General features: G+C 41.4%; 1 protein-coding gene across 3 annotated transcripts in view; it reads right to left on the reverse strand.

Annotated features, from left to right (window-relative positions):
• The window catches only part of ICE2 (interactor of little elongation complex ELL subunit 2), a 565,283-nt gene that overhangs the window by 354,857 nt on the left and 197,722 nt on the right, over positions 1-12,704 (reverse strand). For all 3 annotated transcript variants that reach the window (XM_069223465.1, XM_069223467.1, XM_069223466.1), the window contains one exon: positions 4,705-4,864. In XM_069223465.1, coding sequence (XP_069079566.1) covers positions 4,705-4,864 — 160 coding nt within the window. The remainder of the gene's footprint in view (positions 1-4,704; positions 4,865-12,704) is intronic.

Genomic DNA, 12,704 nt, shown 5'->3' on the forward strand with positions numbered 1-12,704 from the left:
CTGTTTAGCAACAAAAAATTGGGACACCTACTAGCCTTTAGAGTACAAATGGTATTTATGAAAATCTGAAAGAATAATATTACACATAGATTTCTTCAGTGAAATATTACAAATAAATATCTTTATAGTTGTCTTTTTCTTGTAGAAGAATCTCACAATATTTGATCAAGATTATTGAAAAAAAGCATTATGTAAACTGGTGACATCTGTAAAGGTAATTAACCAACAGAATACAACAGAGGACAGTCTGTCTGCTGAAATATTTGCATAGACTTTCCAATCAAAAGTAAGCAAGGAAATTGGATGGTGGTTTGCTGTATTTAAAATATCCTTAGCATATTTCAACACAGCTTTGCTTCAAATGTTTTATATCACTGCTCTAATGCAGTCTGGACTCAGGGCTTGTCATTTGGAGCAGACCAAACTGCTCTTATCAGATCTTCCAGTGAATTTTACTTAACTAACTCGCTGATGCCGAACTGATCCAAGGACAGAAGATCTGTTTGAGACAAGTAATCTTGGGTAAGTTCATCTAAAGGCAAGATGCCTCAACTACATAATGAATCAGTGCCTCAACGCCTTGAGACCCTTAAGGGTGAGTAGATGTGCTTTTTAAAAATGTATTTGATTCACAAATGTCTTGATTTTCTTTTTCTATACTGTATCTTAATATAAATGTGTGGCATTATATGATCTTATTAAGGTGATATATGCTTTGAATTGTTTAAGATTTAGGTATTAACTAAATATTTACTTCCTTGTTAACAACCACAAACCTTTAGAGCAGATATATGTACTACTTCTATAATAGGATTTTATTATATTTGTATTTGAAGTTCCTAACTTACAAGCCATTAAGAAATTTCTAATACTGCATTATCCTACCGTGTCTTATTATTTGAATGGGCAACTAAAAATATTAGTGTACCCTTTTAAGCTCATGCAATATGATAGATTTTGCAAAATAATAATTGATGAGTTTTCATGTAGATCACTGAGCAAACAAAAAGGCTCAAAAGTACGAGATCTTATAACATGGCAGTAGTGCTTAGAACATATCAGTATTTCTCCATTTCTCTAAGGAAAATAAATTCGAGAACTGGATCATATGAACACACTCAGCATTTAACGTACCATCTTTTTCACAAAGGTCAAAATTTTGCAACAAGACTAAGGGCCGGACTTAGAAGTTGGCAGACGGGTTACTCCATCACAAAGGTGACAGATATTCTGTCTGCAGAAATCGAAATCCTTTTGGATATAACGGAATTTAGATTTCAGCTGACACGGTACCCGTCCACTGAGTTCTAAATCAGGCTCTAAATCTCCTTTTATCCGAACTGTATATTTAATGACTTTCCTCTTTTTAACAGGGTTAGTTAATATTTCCACACTTAAAGATAGTAAAATTATTCAATCATTGAATAGGTTAAAGTAAAATCTTGATTATAATATTCAATGTCCATTAGTTCAAAATAAGTGAATGTAATTTAATATGTGCACGAATAATTAAAAATCCGCCATTTTAATGGTGTTTATTTATATTAACTATCACTGTTCCTAAATATTTTGTTGACAAGCCTCATTGTTGACCTTGAATCTTTAAGAGAGGTGAACAGTGAACAGGATCTTGTAGTTTCAATCCTTTATGGGACACTGCATTCAGTATACCTGACGTAACTTCCTTCTGATTTTGTTCTTGGAGAAAAACATGAAATATCACAGTTGAATTCCTGAGTGTGCCTTGGGAAGAAGATCACCTCACAACATTCCACCTCAACCTTTAGGTAAATTATTGTTTTCCATGACTGTACTATTTTGTTAGAAGTCAATTAATACTGTACACCTCCTTACAATCTTTAGAAAGTGCTGAAAGGAGTCTTCCACCAAGAGAGGGCTGATGTTACCATCAAAGATTGATCTGGTGGTATTCTACTCATGAACTCAGGCTTGTATTTTGTTGATCTCCACCAGTTAGCCATTACTTTTACCACGAGGGGCTCAGAATGGGATGTATTGTTGTCTGGTGAGAGGATAACGAGGATTGCAGGAGATATGAGTGGTATCTGAAACCCTTTTGGGAATTCAGGAATAATCAAAAATGCAGGGTGGCATTTTGTTGCAGGGATATGCAGAGAAAAGTTTGAAAAGAAGAGTTTGAAGAGTGGCCATATTCTAAACTTGCTTTCTTTCAAATCTGCATTACCTTTGATATGTCAGACTATCCTGGGGGAAGGAACTGCAGTTTAACCAGGATTACATGGCTGTTTTTAAAAGGTTGCAGCACATCGTGTAAGTGGAGTGAAGACATCATCTCACACCCGTTGATGCCGAGAGTAAACAGACTCCTTGTTAGCCAGCACAATATATTTAGTTTCTTTGTGAACTGCATACTATGCCTACCTTCGACCTTTTTCGGGACAAACCTTACTGAAGTCATCATAGGTGAAACTTTCACTCCCTACATAACAACATGCCTGTTATGCCAAACATCCATAAGAGAAGCTCAACTGCAGACCATCCTCAACTGTGTTTGCTAAATGTCAGGATTATTTTCACTTGTACATACATGACACTGAGCACTGCTGCACTTTCAGGCAGCCCTGAAATATTTCTTTCATGAAAACCCTAATGCAACACTAGTTGCACCTGGGCTTTCCCACAGGGGGCACAAATCTTTCTCGTGGAGTAAGCTCTATTTCAGAAAATCTATTTGTATTTCATTAGGTTAAAGGTTGTGAACAACTAACTATATGTGGTGTAAAGAAATGTGGCATAAGGAGAAGTATGATCATTTGACCTGGTGTTTTCATAACAAAACATACTATTCATGCAGGACTGGAACCATGAGCTTGTCCTCTAAAAGGAGTGTGCAGCTCTTGTCAAGAATTAATGAACCCAATAATCATAGTTGTTTGCAGAATTACGAGAACCAACTTTATTTTATGTTTGGTTATCAACTAGTTAAATATCAACTACCGTATATTTTCTGTACCGCTTTAGTAGGATATTTGTTTAAACGTCTGACAGAAAAGGCAGAAAGTGAACAGAATATTGCATAGCTGCCAAGTTTCCCAGGTCCAAGCATGTGCTGCTCCAGTCCAGGTTTTTTCCTTTGAATTCTGGGACTTGTAGTCCTGTTTTATAACGGAATAAATAAAGCTACAAGTTCCACATTTCAAAGGAAAAACCTAGACCTGGCAGTTATATTTTGTCACTCAAAAAGATGACACATTTGTTATGGGTCAGCTGCCGGGAACTGTCAGACGAAAAGTGTACTTACTGTGTTGAAGCTTGTCTTTAGTGGCATAAGCCATGGAAAGGAGATAATACATAAAAAAGGACGAAACAGCAAATTTAAAAAGAGCAAGATACGGGTTCCATGTGCACCAGGGAAAAAGGTTTGGGAAACTCACTAAGAGACATGATTTCGCTGTAGTACAAAACAGTTTCCAGTTGCTATTCTCTTGCCCAAAACGAAGGACTGAAGTAGGCGTTTGCCTGTAAAAGGCTATAAGGGAGCCTACGCTGCTGAACACATGCTTACAGTGTGAACAGGTGATCCAGCCTTCCAACAGCTTTCAACAAGTGAAGATGCAGTTTCTTGTACTGTCAAGAGGTGGTGCTAGTTTGATGTCTGGTAATATCAAAAAGGAAAGCTGAGCACTTGTATGTTATGTTGCGTTTCTCAAGTTGCTATTTCTAATGAAAGGTTGCATGAAAAGTAACAGTCTTGCAATGTTTTTGGTGATTAGGTGTTGCCAGTTTCTTCCCGGTGAAATTTCCACTTGAAGGTGAGGGCTGGCGTGTTTCTTATGGTAGAAGTGTGTTTTATATTTTTATGAAATGTTTAAAATCCTACAATGGAAAAAAGTACACCAAGAGCTGTTTCGGGGGTGGTCCTGTCAGCTCGGTTTTGATTCATCAGTTTTTATCCAAATGGAGACCACAACAGGCAACTCATGCAATCTTAATCTCTCCTACACTTCCACTAAAACTAACACGCAAAATGGGCAGAGATAAAACTAGGCAACAAAATAAAAGTAAGAAAGATGAGGATAAGATGCCATTTACATTAGCCCTTGAAGAGTTCACCCAGACAGAACAAAACATTTTCAACTGAAGCAAGAACAGTGTACAGCGTTGCCACCCTTGATCATCCTTGGCAGAATATTGGTGAGCTGACTGGGCATTGGACAGTTTGTCAGTTGGTTTCAACTGTTCATTCACCACGGACAGGTACTGTGTTAAAAAGATAGTGATATGCTGAATACAGCTAAAAAACACATACAAACGGGTTGTAGCTGCATTTAGGCCTGTCTTAGTGTCTGTCAAGCAATGCATCTCTCTGCTTGGTTCAAAAGTCAATCGAAGTGCAGAGAAAATGACCAAAGGCTGCAAAGCCCTGTACAAGGCCAAATGTAATAATACAGACCTGTGCAATTATTATTTTTTTAAAGTTAAGATCCGTGGAATTTCACTTAGACAACAGAAAAATAGCTCTGAATTACCTGCGTTGTCACATAAGGCACTGAACTCCCAAGTTTGTCATTTTTAAAACTGGTTGGTTCACATTAACAATACTTCAACAGAGACTAGATAGTGGTGTAAAGGAGGTATGGAACAGTTAGATCGCAAAAAAGGAAAAAATACAAACACAACAAATAAGAAACGTAATTTATTTAGACTGGTTAGACAACATACCTTCATTCTGAAGCTTTTTGACGCACACTGGCAATTCCCACTGTTCTTTGTAGTTAATGCCATGGTTATTTAACAAGGTAAATAAAGACTGGGCAGTTAAAGCTACTTGTGGACGGTATTTCAATGCAAGTTTTTCAGCATTAGGATCAGAGCTAATATCCTGAAAAACAAAACGAAAAAAACACGTTCAAACATCGATAGACAGAAGGACAGTGTGTGTGTACATCTAGGTGACTCCCAACACTTTGTAATTCGGATGCAACCTGAGGACTTTTATTGCATTAGGGACTTCGAGTCCCTTAATCACCGGATGGAGGGGTTAATGCCTGACATATGTACTGTACAGCGCGACCCCATACCCAGCAACGCGGCATGCTCGCGGGCCATGCCCGAGAGAAGGGCGGACCCGTATTTGCCCATCATGGGCCAGGAGAGATCGGGCCGGCCCTTCCCTCGTGGATTTTGGGCCAGAGATCTTAATCTGTTTGACAGCAAGTAACAGTAAATGATCCCTCTTGGCTTCCTACATTTTGATATGAGTTACCCGGGTAGTACTGGGGCTCTCCGGAGGGTCGTTTGTCGTGAGTGGATTCATTTTACCCTAATTGTGATTCCCTGATCTAATTCCCAGGCGAGTGTATGATAGAATGCAAATCAGACGTGCACGATCAGAGGGATAGAAACTTTACCAGCATTGATGGTTTCTTTGAACGGGGAGTGGGGGGGTCGTTGCCAAGAAAATTCAGCTGGCCGAGAGACGCCTTGCACTGACGGGACAATGGTACTGCCCGTAGCACCTTCAGGGAGTGTTCTTTTAGGCCTGGCGACTGGGGTTGCCCTCAGTATGTCCTCGCCTAAAATTGACGGGGGACCAATGCTGGTCGCCGCTGACCCTGATCTGTCATCTCCAACCCCAGTATCTGTCGCAAAGGGACCGAAGGGAGGGGAACATTTAAACAAGTATTTACAATGTATTGGGTCTCGCGTTTGCTCGAGTTAGAGCTATTGGCGTGGTAAATTCCTAACTGGACTTTTCTTGCCACATAAATTGAAAATAAAAAGTAAAACAGTTGACATAAGGGAGGCGAGTCAAAGCCCAGGTCCGCCATGAGCGCAAAGGGAGACGCTAAAGGAAAAATATTTTCCCTCGCAGTCAAAAGAACTTCGATCGGCAAAAGTGCAATTTTCCATGTAACAGGATCGATGGCCAAGGCGGTAACAAAACTGCCCCAAGGAGGGATAAACGTAAAGCGCTTACCAATGATAAGAAAGGATTTTTGAAAGGCAAGCAATGAACGAGTGATAGTGATGGGCGTGCAATGGGCGTGGTGAAAAGACGATAGATAGATTACCACAGGCCCGAGCGTTTGTGTGCTCGACCTAAAAACTATAACTGAAGAGAATGCTTCCGGGAGACCTCTTTCTCAGCCTCTTCAGCCACCCACCATGCCCCTTTGCAACTTGGATGTCCTTCAGAGCGATCTGAGGCCAGTTCGAGAAAATATTAGAGGATTGTCTTAGTCCCCTGATTGAGTGGCTGCACTCGACAGAACATAAACTAAGTTTTCTAGGTCCGACCTGGAGGAGGGGTGGAGAGGTATTGGCCCACACATTTCTGCTGCTGTCCGCACAATGACGTATACCGCATCTGTAGCTTCTAATCCCATGAAACGAGGGTCCTGTTTCCCAAATGTTGTCCAGGAAATGTGTACCTCTCTCCGCCCAACAATGATTCTATTTTGGGCGCTGGCGGTAATGTTAATTTTGCACTGTGTGAGAGGGATCCTAGCAAAGTACCACATGTCATCAAGAGGGAAGAAAATAAAAGTAATATTTTTTTAATAAGTTTTATTTTATTTTTTTGAGACAACAAACATACAGCAGTGTAACTGAGTAACAGAAACATCACACCAACGGTATATGAGATACAGGGAACAAACATACATGCAGATCCCTACTACTCGTCAGGGCTATTTCCTTCCCAGTTGTGTGCCTTTGAATAAAAGCAATATTCCTTATCAACTCACCAGCAGTTTACTCGTATGTGGTGATTCCGGTTTATGTCTCGCTTATGTCCCTAGACTAGGCCAGCATGTGGCAGAGTCTACGGGACAGCTAATTAAGAAGTTTATGCACTGCTTCCACACTCATCTTGGGTGTAAGGACAGACTGTTTAATTGTATTCTTTTTGCACGACTAGGATAAGGAGTTTCTAGGGGATTGGATTATTGCTAATTTAAAAAAAAATCCTCCATTGCTAGTGGTATTTTTTTGGGTCCCACTCCTAGACCAAACTAGTATTTCAGAGATTAAGGATATGCCACTGGGCTGTTTCTATAGACATCTTGGGACAGGTGCCTTGGAAACACCTGGGCAGCCAGCTGCTATGCCCACTTCCCCCGTCTCAAGTTGCTCTTTACCAGTATTCGACAGTTATTATACGCTGCTTGAGTTACCAGATTTTGACTGACAACAGCGGGCCTGGTTATAAAATAAATTTGGCCCGTGGTTTCAGACTCATCCCCAAACCTCCCCCACTGATAACATATCACATGCACAGGGGCTGTTGCTATTGATAGGGATGCTGTGGCGGGGGTCTCGCGTTCATCCCTAAGTGCTTCTAACTCTGAGTGCAATTAAATTACGGAGTTGGAATACTGCTGGTATCCAAGCAAAATTAAGGCTTGAAAACTGGTTGGAATTAATTCACTAATTTGATACTATTCTAATGCAATAAAGATGGGCAACTTCGGATATCTTTTGGGAGGCTAATCCCGCTGCGGCTGGTCAGGGCAAGAGCAGGGTTTACCTCTTGGCTCAGGACTAAAATGGGTTGCACTATTACCCCCGTAAGTGTAGTCTGAGCCAAACTTTGTATTTGTGTTGGCTAAGGAATTTTAGTGTCATTGCTAACTTTTACAATAATTTTATTGATAAGAACAATCCGAATTGTGTTTCACTTTTTGATTTTACAGGTGAACTTTGCTGTAAATAGGCAGAGAAAGAAAACAGAATAAAGGTGATCATATAAGTAGATTTTATGCGAAATTGGGGCATATTCCCCTGGGGAATAAGATTAATTTGCTGGAGATTGCTTGGATAGAAAAGGCTATTCAAGGGGTGGATCAAAGAGGCTGTGTGCTTTATTCCCATTTGGTAAATTTTGATCTTTACAGTGCTATGAAGGAAGTGGTTACCCCTCAATCAGCGCTTATCTATATTTGAGCAGGTGGGGGGTGTACTACCACTGCTGATTATATTTTTGTTGCACTGTATTTATTAAATCAGGTCATTTATGGATCAGTACGATACCCTTTTTACATTGACCACAATCCCCTGGGGTTTGATTAATGTACTAAGAAACCTGGGGGCTTTGCTAGGAACATCTCTCCCATGGACCAAGGGAGAAGATTAGTCCAGTACTCAGCTAATATGGTTGAGCTCTTAGGGGAAACTCTGCACCAACTACTTGGGTCTGATATGGTGTTGTCTGAACAGAGGTACCTGGGAGGGTCTCAGGCTTTTCTTGAATTGGGAGCTGTAATCAGCAAGGCCCTTTTGAAGCCACAGAGGCCTTAGGGTGACATCTAGCCTTCATGGTTTCGTGGCATTGTATATTAGATAACACATGTCTTCAGCAGACACTGCATGCCAACCCTAGAGATAGGAGATTGATTGTTGACTGTTAGGGGTATATAAGGAAGCACTACACAGACGTAACATGGAAGGTTAGGCTGATATTTGTCACAACCTGGTTTTGTCTTGTAAACCTGAAATATCAGTTTGTTCTGGCATAAAGTTAATAGTAATAAGCTGTCTACAAGTGGTAATAACTTTATCTGTGCCAATAGTGGCCCAGATCAATGGGTGGAGCATTTTTACAAAGTATACAAACTAACCAGTTGTGTAACCGTGGCTACTGACCGTACTTGTTCCTTTTCCCCCCCATTGATATGGTTTGTTCTTTGGATGAGGTAATCAGGGTTATAACAATCAGCCCTGCTAATGAAGCCCCTGTCCGGGGGGAGTTACCAGGATTTATAGAAGGATAATCTAGAACTTTGGTCATCTTTACTTGCAAATTTTATAAATGCTACCAGTTTCCCTCATTCCCGGCACTCTGTGATTATCGTACTTGTTTTCAAGAAGGGTAATCGTGCAAGTCCCAGCTGTTATCGTCCTATCTCATTGTTCGACTCTGTTGTGAAGGTTATGGGTAGGATGTCACTCAATTGCCTAACAGCTTGGATGAATGAGAATCAAGTCCTATCGAAGGTGCAGCTTGGATTCCGTGAGGCCTAGCTGCGATGGAACAATGTCTTAACCTCCATCTTTTGATTAGCAAGTACACGATTGCAAATCGCAGTTCATTCTACCTGGCCTTTATAGATTTCTTCTGTGCCTACGATAATGTTGTGAGGTTCAAACTGTGGGAAATTCTGGTGTTTGGGGGTTCATAAGGGCATTGTTATTTTCTTACTTGCTTTCCACGGTGACCTGGAAATCTTGGTCAGATATGGGATGAACAGTGAATGTACAGAGTCTGCTAAGTTGTCATGAGCGATTTTGCAGGGATGTGTGCTTGCCCACGTGCTGCTTTTGTTGTACATTAACAGGCATAAAGCAGCTTTAATTAAGGACGACAGGAATACGCCCATGGTGAAAACAAGGCTTTGCAAATAGTATTACATGAGAATGATGCTGTTTTGCTGGTGAGAACTTCTAATGGATACATTTGGTGATTTTATGGCCCAACTGAATCTCGAAACTCCCTTGACCAGAACATTTGTTAGGGCCTTTGGGCCCACTGTTGTTCTCACTTCTAGCAGAGCACACATAACTGGTATTACACATAAACAACACACTACTGAGGCAGAGTACAGAGGACATTCAAAAGAGAAGTACTGTATTACAAATACCACAATGTTGGAATTCTGTACACCCTAAAAGATAAATATGTCTGCCTTTAGTTTTTTTAGGGTCGAGCGCACAAAGCGCTCTGTCCCTGGTGTAATCTCTCTGTGGGCTTTTCACCACGCCCATCAGTTTGGTTGGTTTGTGGGCTTACCTTTTAAAATTTGCTTGATTTCATTAGTGAAAGGCATGCATACGTCATGCCTTTTCAGGTGTTTAGCCCTCCTCGAGCGCACCGGCCAACTACTGAAAACATACGAGGCTCCATGTTTTCCATATGGTTTCTGGACTACTTTTTCTTTATATTTCATAGGCAGCGCGATCTCGCTGGGCTTTGCATGACATCGACCCTGTTACGTGGATAATTGCACTTTATCGACCCTGTTATGTGGATAATTGCACTTTTGCCGATACGTTTCACTGTGAGCGAACTTCTGTTTCCTTTTGTGTGTCTGCTTCGCGCTCATGGAGGCCGTTGGCTCGCTTATGTGAAACTGTTTTACTTTTCATTTTCAATTTAGGTGGCAAGAAAAGTCCGGTTAGGAGTATACAATGCTAATTGCCCTAAGTCGAGCAAACGCGAGACCCATTGCATTGCAAATGCTTGTTCCCCTTGTTTGCATCTCTGCCGGTTATCACAGCCACTACAGCTATGTTCGTACCTAGATGTGTAGACAAAGCAATACCCTGTGGTTCTCATACATGACTACCCACTCTCTATACATTCTATAACTGAATGTTACTGGATTGCTAGCTTTGTTAAGAGAAACACATTTCTAAGCCACCTCCAACACCAAGGAGCTGATACCGCCCTTTTACAAGAGACCCAAGTGCCATCAACCAAAATGGCTAAACTTTAAGAGAATGGGTTGGGAAGAGTGGTAGGTAGTTGCTGGAAGCAGATGAAGGATGGTAAATCAGGTGGAGTGCTATGTCCTCTAAACGGTTGTAGGAGGAAAGGGGTTGCTATTTTGATACACATCCTTTTCACACAGAATTGGCAAGATATGGACAGACTCAGGGGGTAGATATGTATTTGTACATCTTTGCTTGGGGGAAAAGGCACACACCTAGTTGGATCGATTTACACTCCCAATGGCTGCAAAGCCAATGTCCTTGGAGAACCAAACAGGATATTTTTGGAATGTGGCAGGACCAAATTATGTGTGGGAGGGGAGCGGCAACTGGAATCTGGCACCAGATCCGATCACTCGCAGGACAGGTCCACCCAATAGGGGCAATGCAGCCGATTGAGTGCAACCAAATGATCTTATGGGAGGTCATGGCCTAGTAGACATTTGGAGAGTTGACCACCGTATGATAAAGGACTACACTTTTCTATCCCAGGCGCACCAGACATCATCCCAGATCGATTACTTCTTGGAACACCACTCACTGTTAGGTCACCATTCCAAACTAATATTCTAGTGGGAAGAACCTCAGACCACAACCCCATAGCTCTCGAATTGTCACTGTATCGGAAGAAGGATGCAGATGTCTTGGTAGTGCCTACTAGAGGAAAAGGGAATCTAAAAGGCTCATATGCAGGTATACCGCTAAGAGAAAGAAGGTTCGGGTACCTCTCTGCAACTGGTCAGGGCAGAGGGAAAGGCAACCTGAATAGGTCTAATGATTTGGGATTTAGTGATGTCCTGGAAGGCTCCTGACACAATGAGAAAGGATTTTGACCTGGGAATTCAGGAACTGGCAGCAAAATACAATGTGGAACCCTTGTTTTAAACCTAAAGGAAATTAGAAGCATAAAAACACAAGTATAAACAGTTAAATGTGTCACCCGCTGAGACTGTTTCAGCTAAGCTTAAATGGATACACTATGAACATGGGGGGGGAGTGCCGGATTTCAGCCTTTAAATTGCGGCAGAGAAAATCCCAGCTGACCATCCAATCAAACCACATGGCTTGTAGACAGCTCATAACCCATTCTCAGGATATAGCAGCGCAGTCTGCCTCTTTTTATGAAACTCTATTTGCGGTCAGTCATGCTGGAGACTTCAAGTCCAGAATGCCTTTTTAGACTCTATTCCAGTCCCAAGCCTTTCGGATTAAGGGATTAACATACGGAGTGGTGAGATTACTCCTGATGAAATCAGTGAGGCTAAATAGATGTTGCCAACTTGGAAATCATATGGAGAAGATGGCTTCATTAGAGAATTTTACAAAACATTCAGACCACAAGCGACACAAATGACCTATCAAGTCTTCAAGAAGGTAGAGAACACAGTTCATGGGACCAGTTTCCAATAATCTGATTATAACAGTACTTCCTAAGGAAGGAAATGATTTGTTAGAGTGCAGGAGCTACAGGCTCATATCCCTTTTTTTTTTTGTCCTCATATTCCTCACCGAAACTCCTATATCAGCCCCATAGTTGAGCTTGGCACCACTTCCCAAAAAGAGCTGATTCTGCAGAGGAGCCCCCAATTTCTCTCATATAGGCTTCCAGCGGTAGATGCTGTACCCGCGACAGCCAGACATCGAGAGATGGGGAGGAGGAGATATAATCATTGGACAACCAACCAAACCTTTTTATATATTCGCTAAGGCTACAACCAAATTCAGCTTCCGTGCCCATCAAACAGGGGGGCCCACATTCTCTCTTTCCTCTTGGATGAACCTCCCAACACCAAGTCCATTTTTGCAAAATAAAAAAGGGCTTGCAGCCAGTCTTTGAACAAGGGAGGCGTATTTGCTGTCCATTTACAACAGATTTCCCTCCTGGCCACCAAAATGGAATAGAAAATTAGGTCCTTGTTAGTTCTACTAATGTTATGACTTCCTCCAACCACTCCTTGTGTCTGGCCAAAAATAATCAAAGGGAGGGTTACCAAAATCTCCCATCCCAATACCTGAGATAGAAATTTACCAAGATCTTTCCAAAAGAGCTCCACCCAGGGGAACTCATAAAACATATGGAGGACAGAAGCAAGCCGTAATTCACATTTAGGACATTTAGGTACCTTGTTACTGCCTATTCTAGAGAGACTTTCAGGGGAAAGGTATGCTCTATGTGTGGTAAACAGATGATTCCTTCGAAGAGATGCCAGCTTGACAATCCTAAACAAAGT

This window comes from Pleurodeles waltl, chromosome 3_1 (genome assembly GCF_031143425.1).
Source record: "Pleurodeles waltl isolate 20211129_DDA chromosome 3_1, aPleWal1.hap1.20221129, whole genome shotgun sequence".
Taxonomy (NCBI): Eukaryota; Metazoa; Chordata; class Amphibia; order Caudata; family Salamandridae; genus Pleurodeles; species Pleurodeles waltl.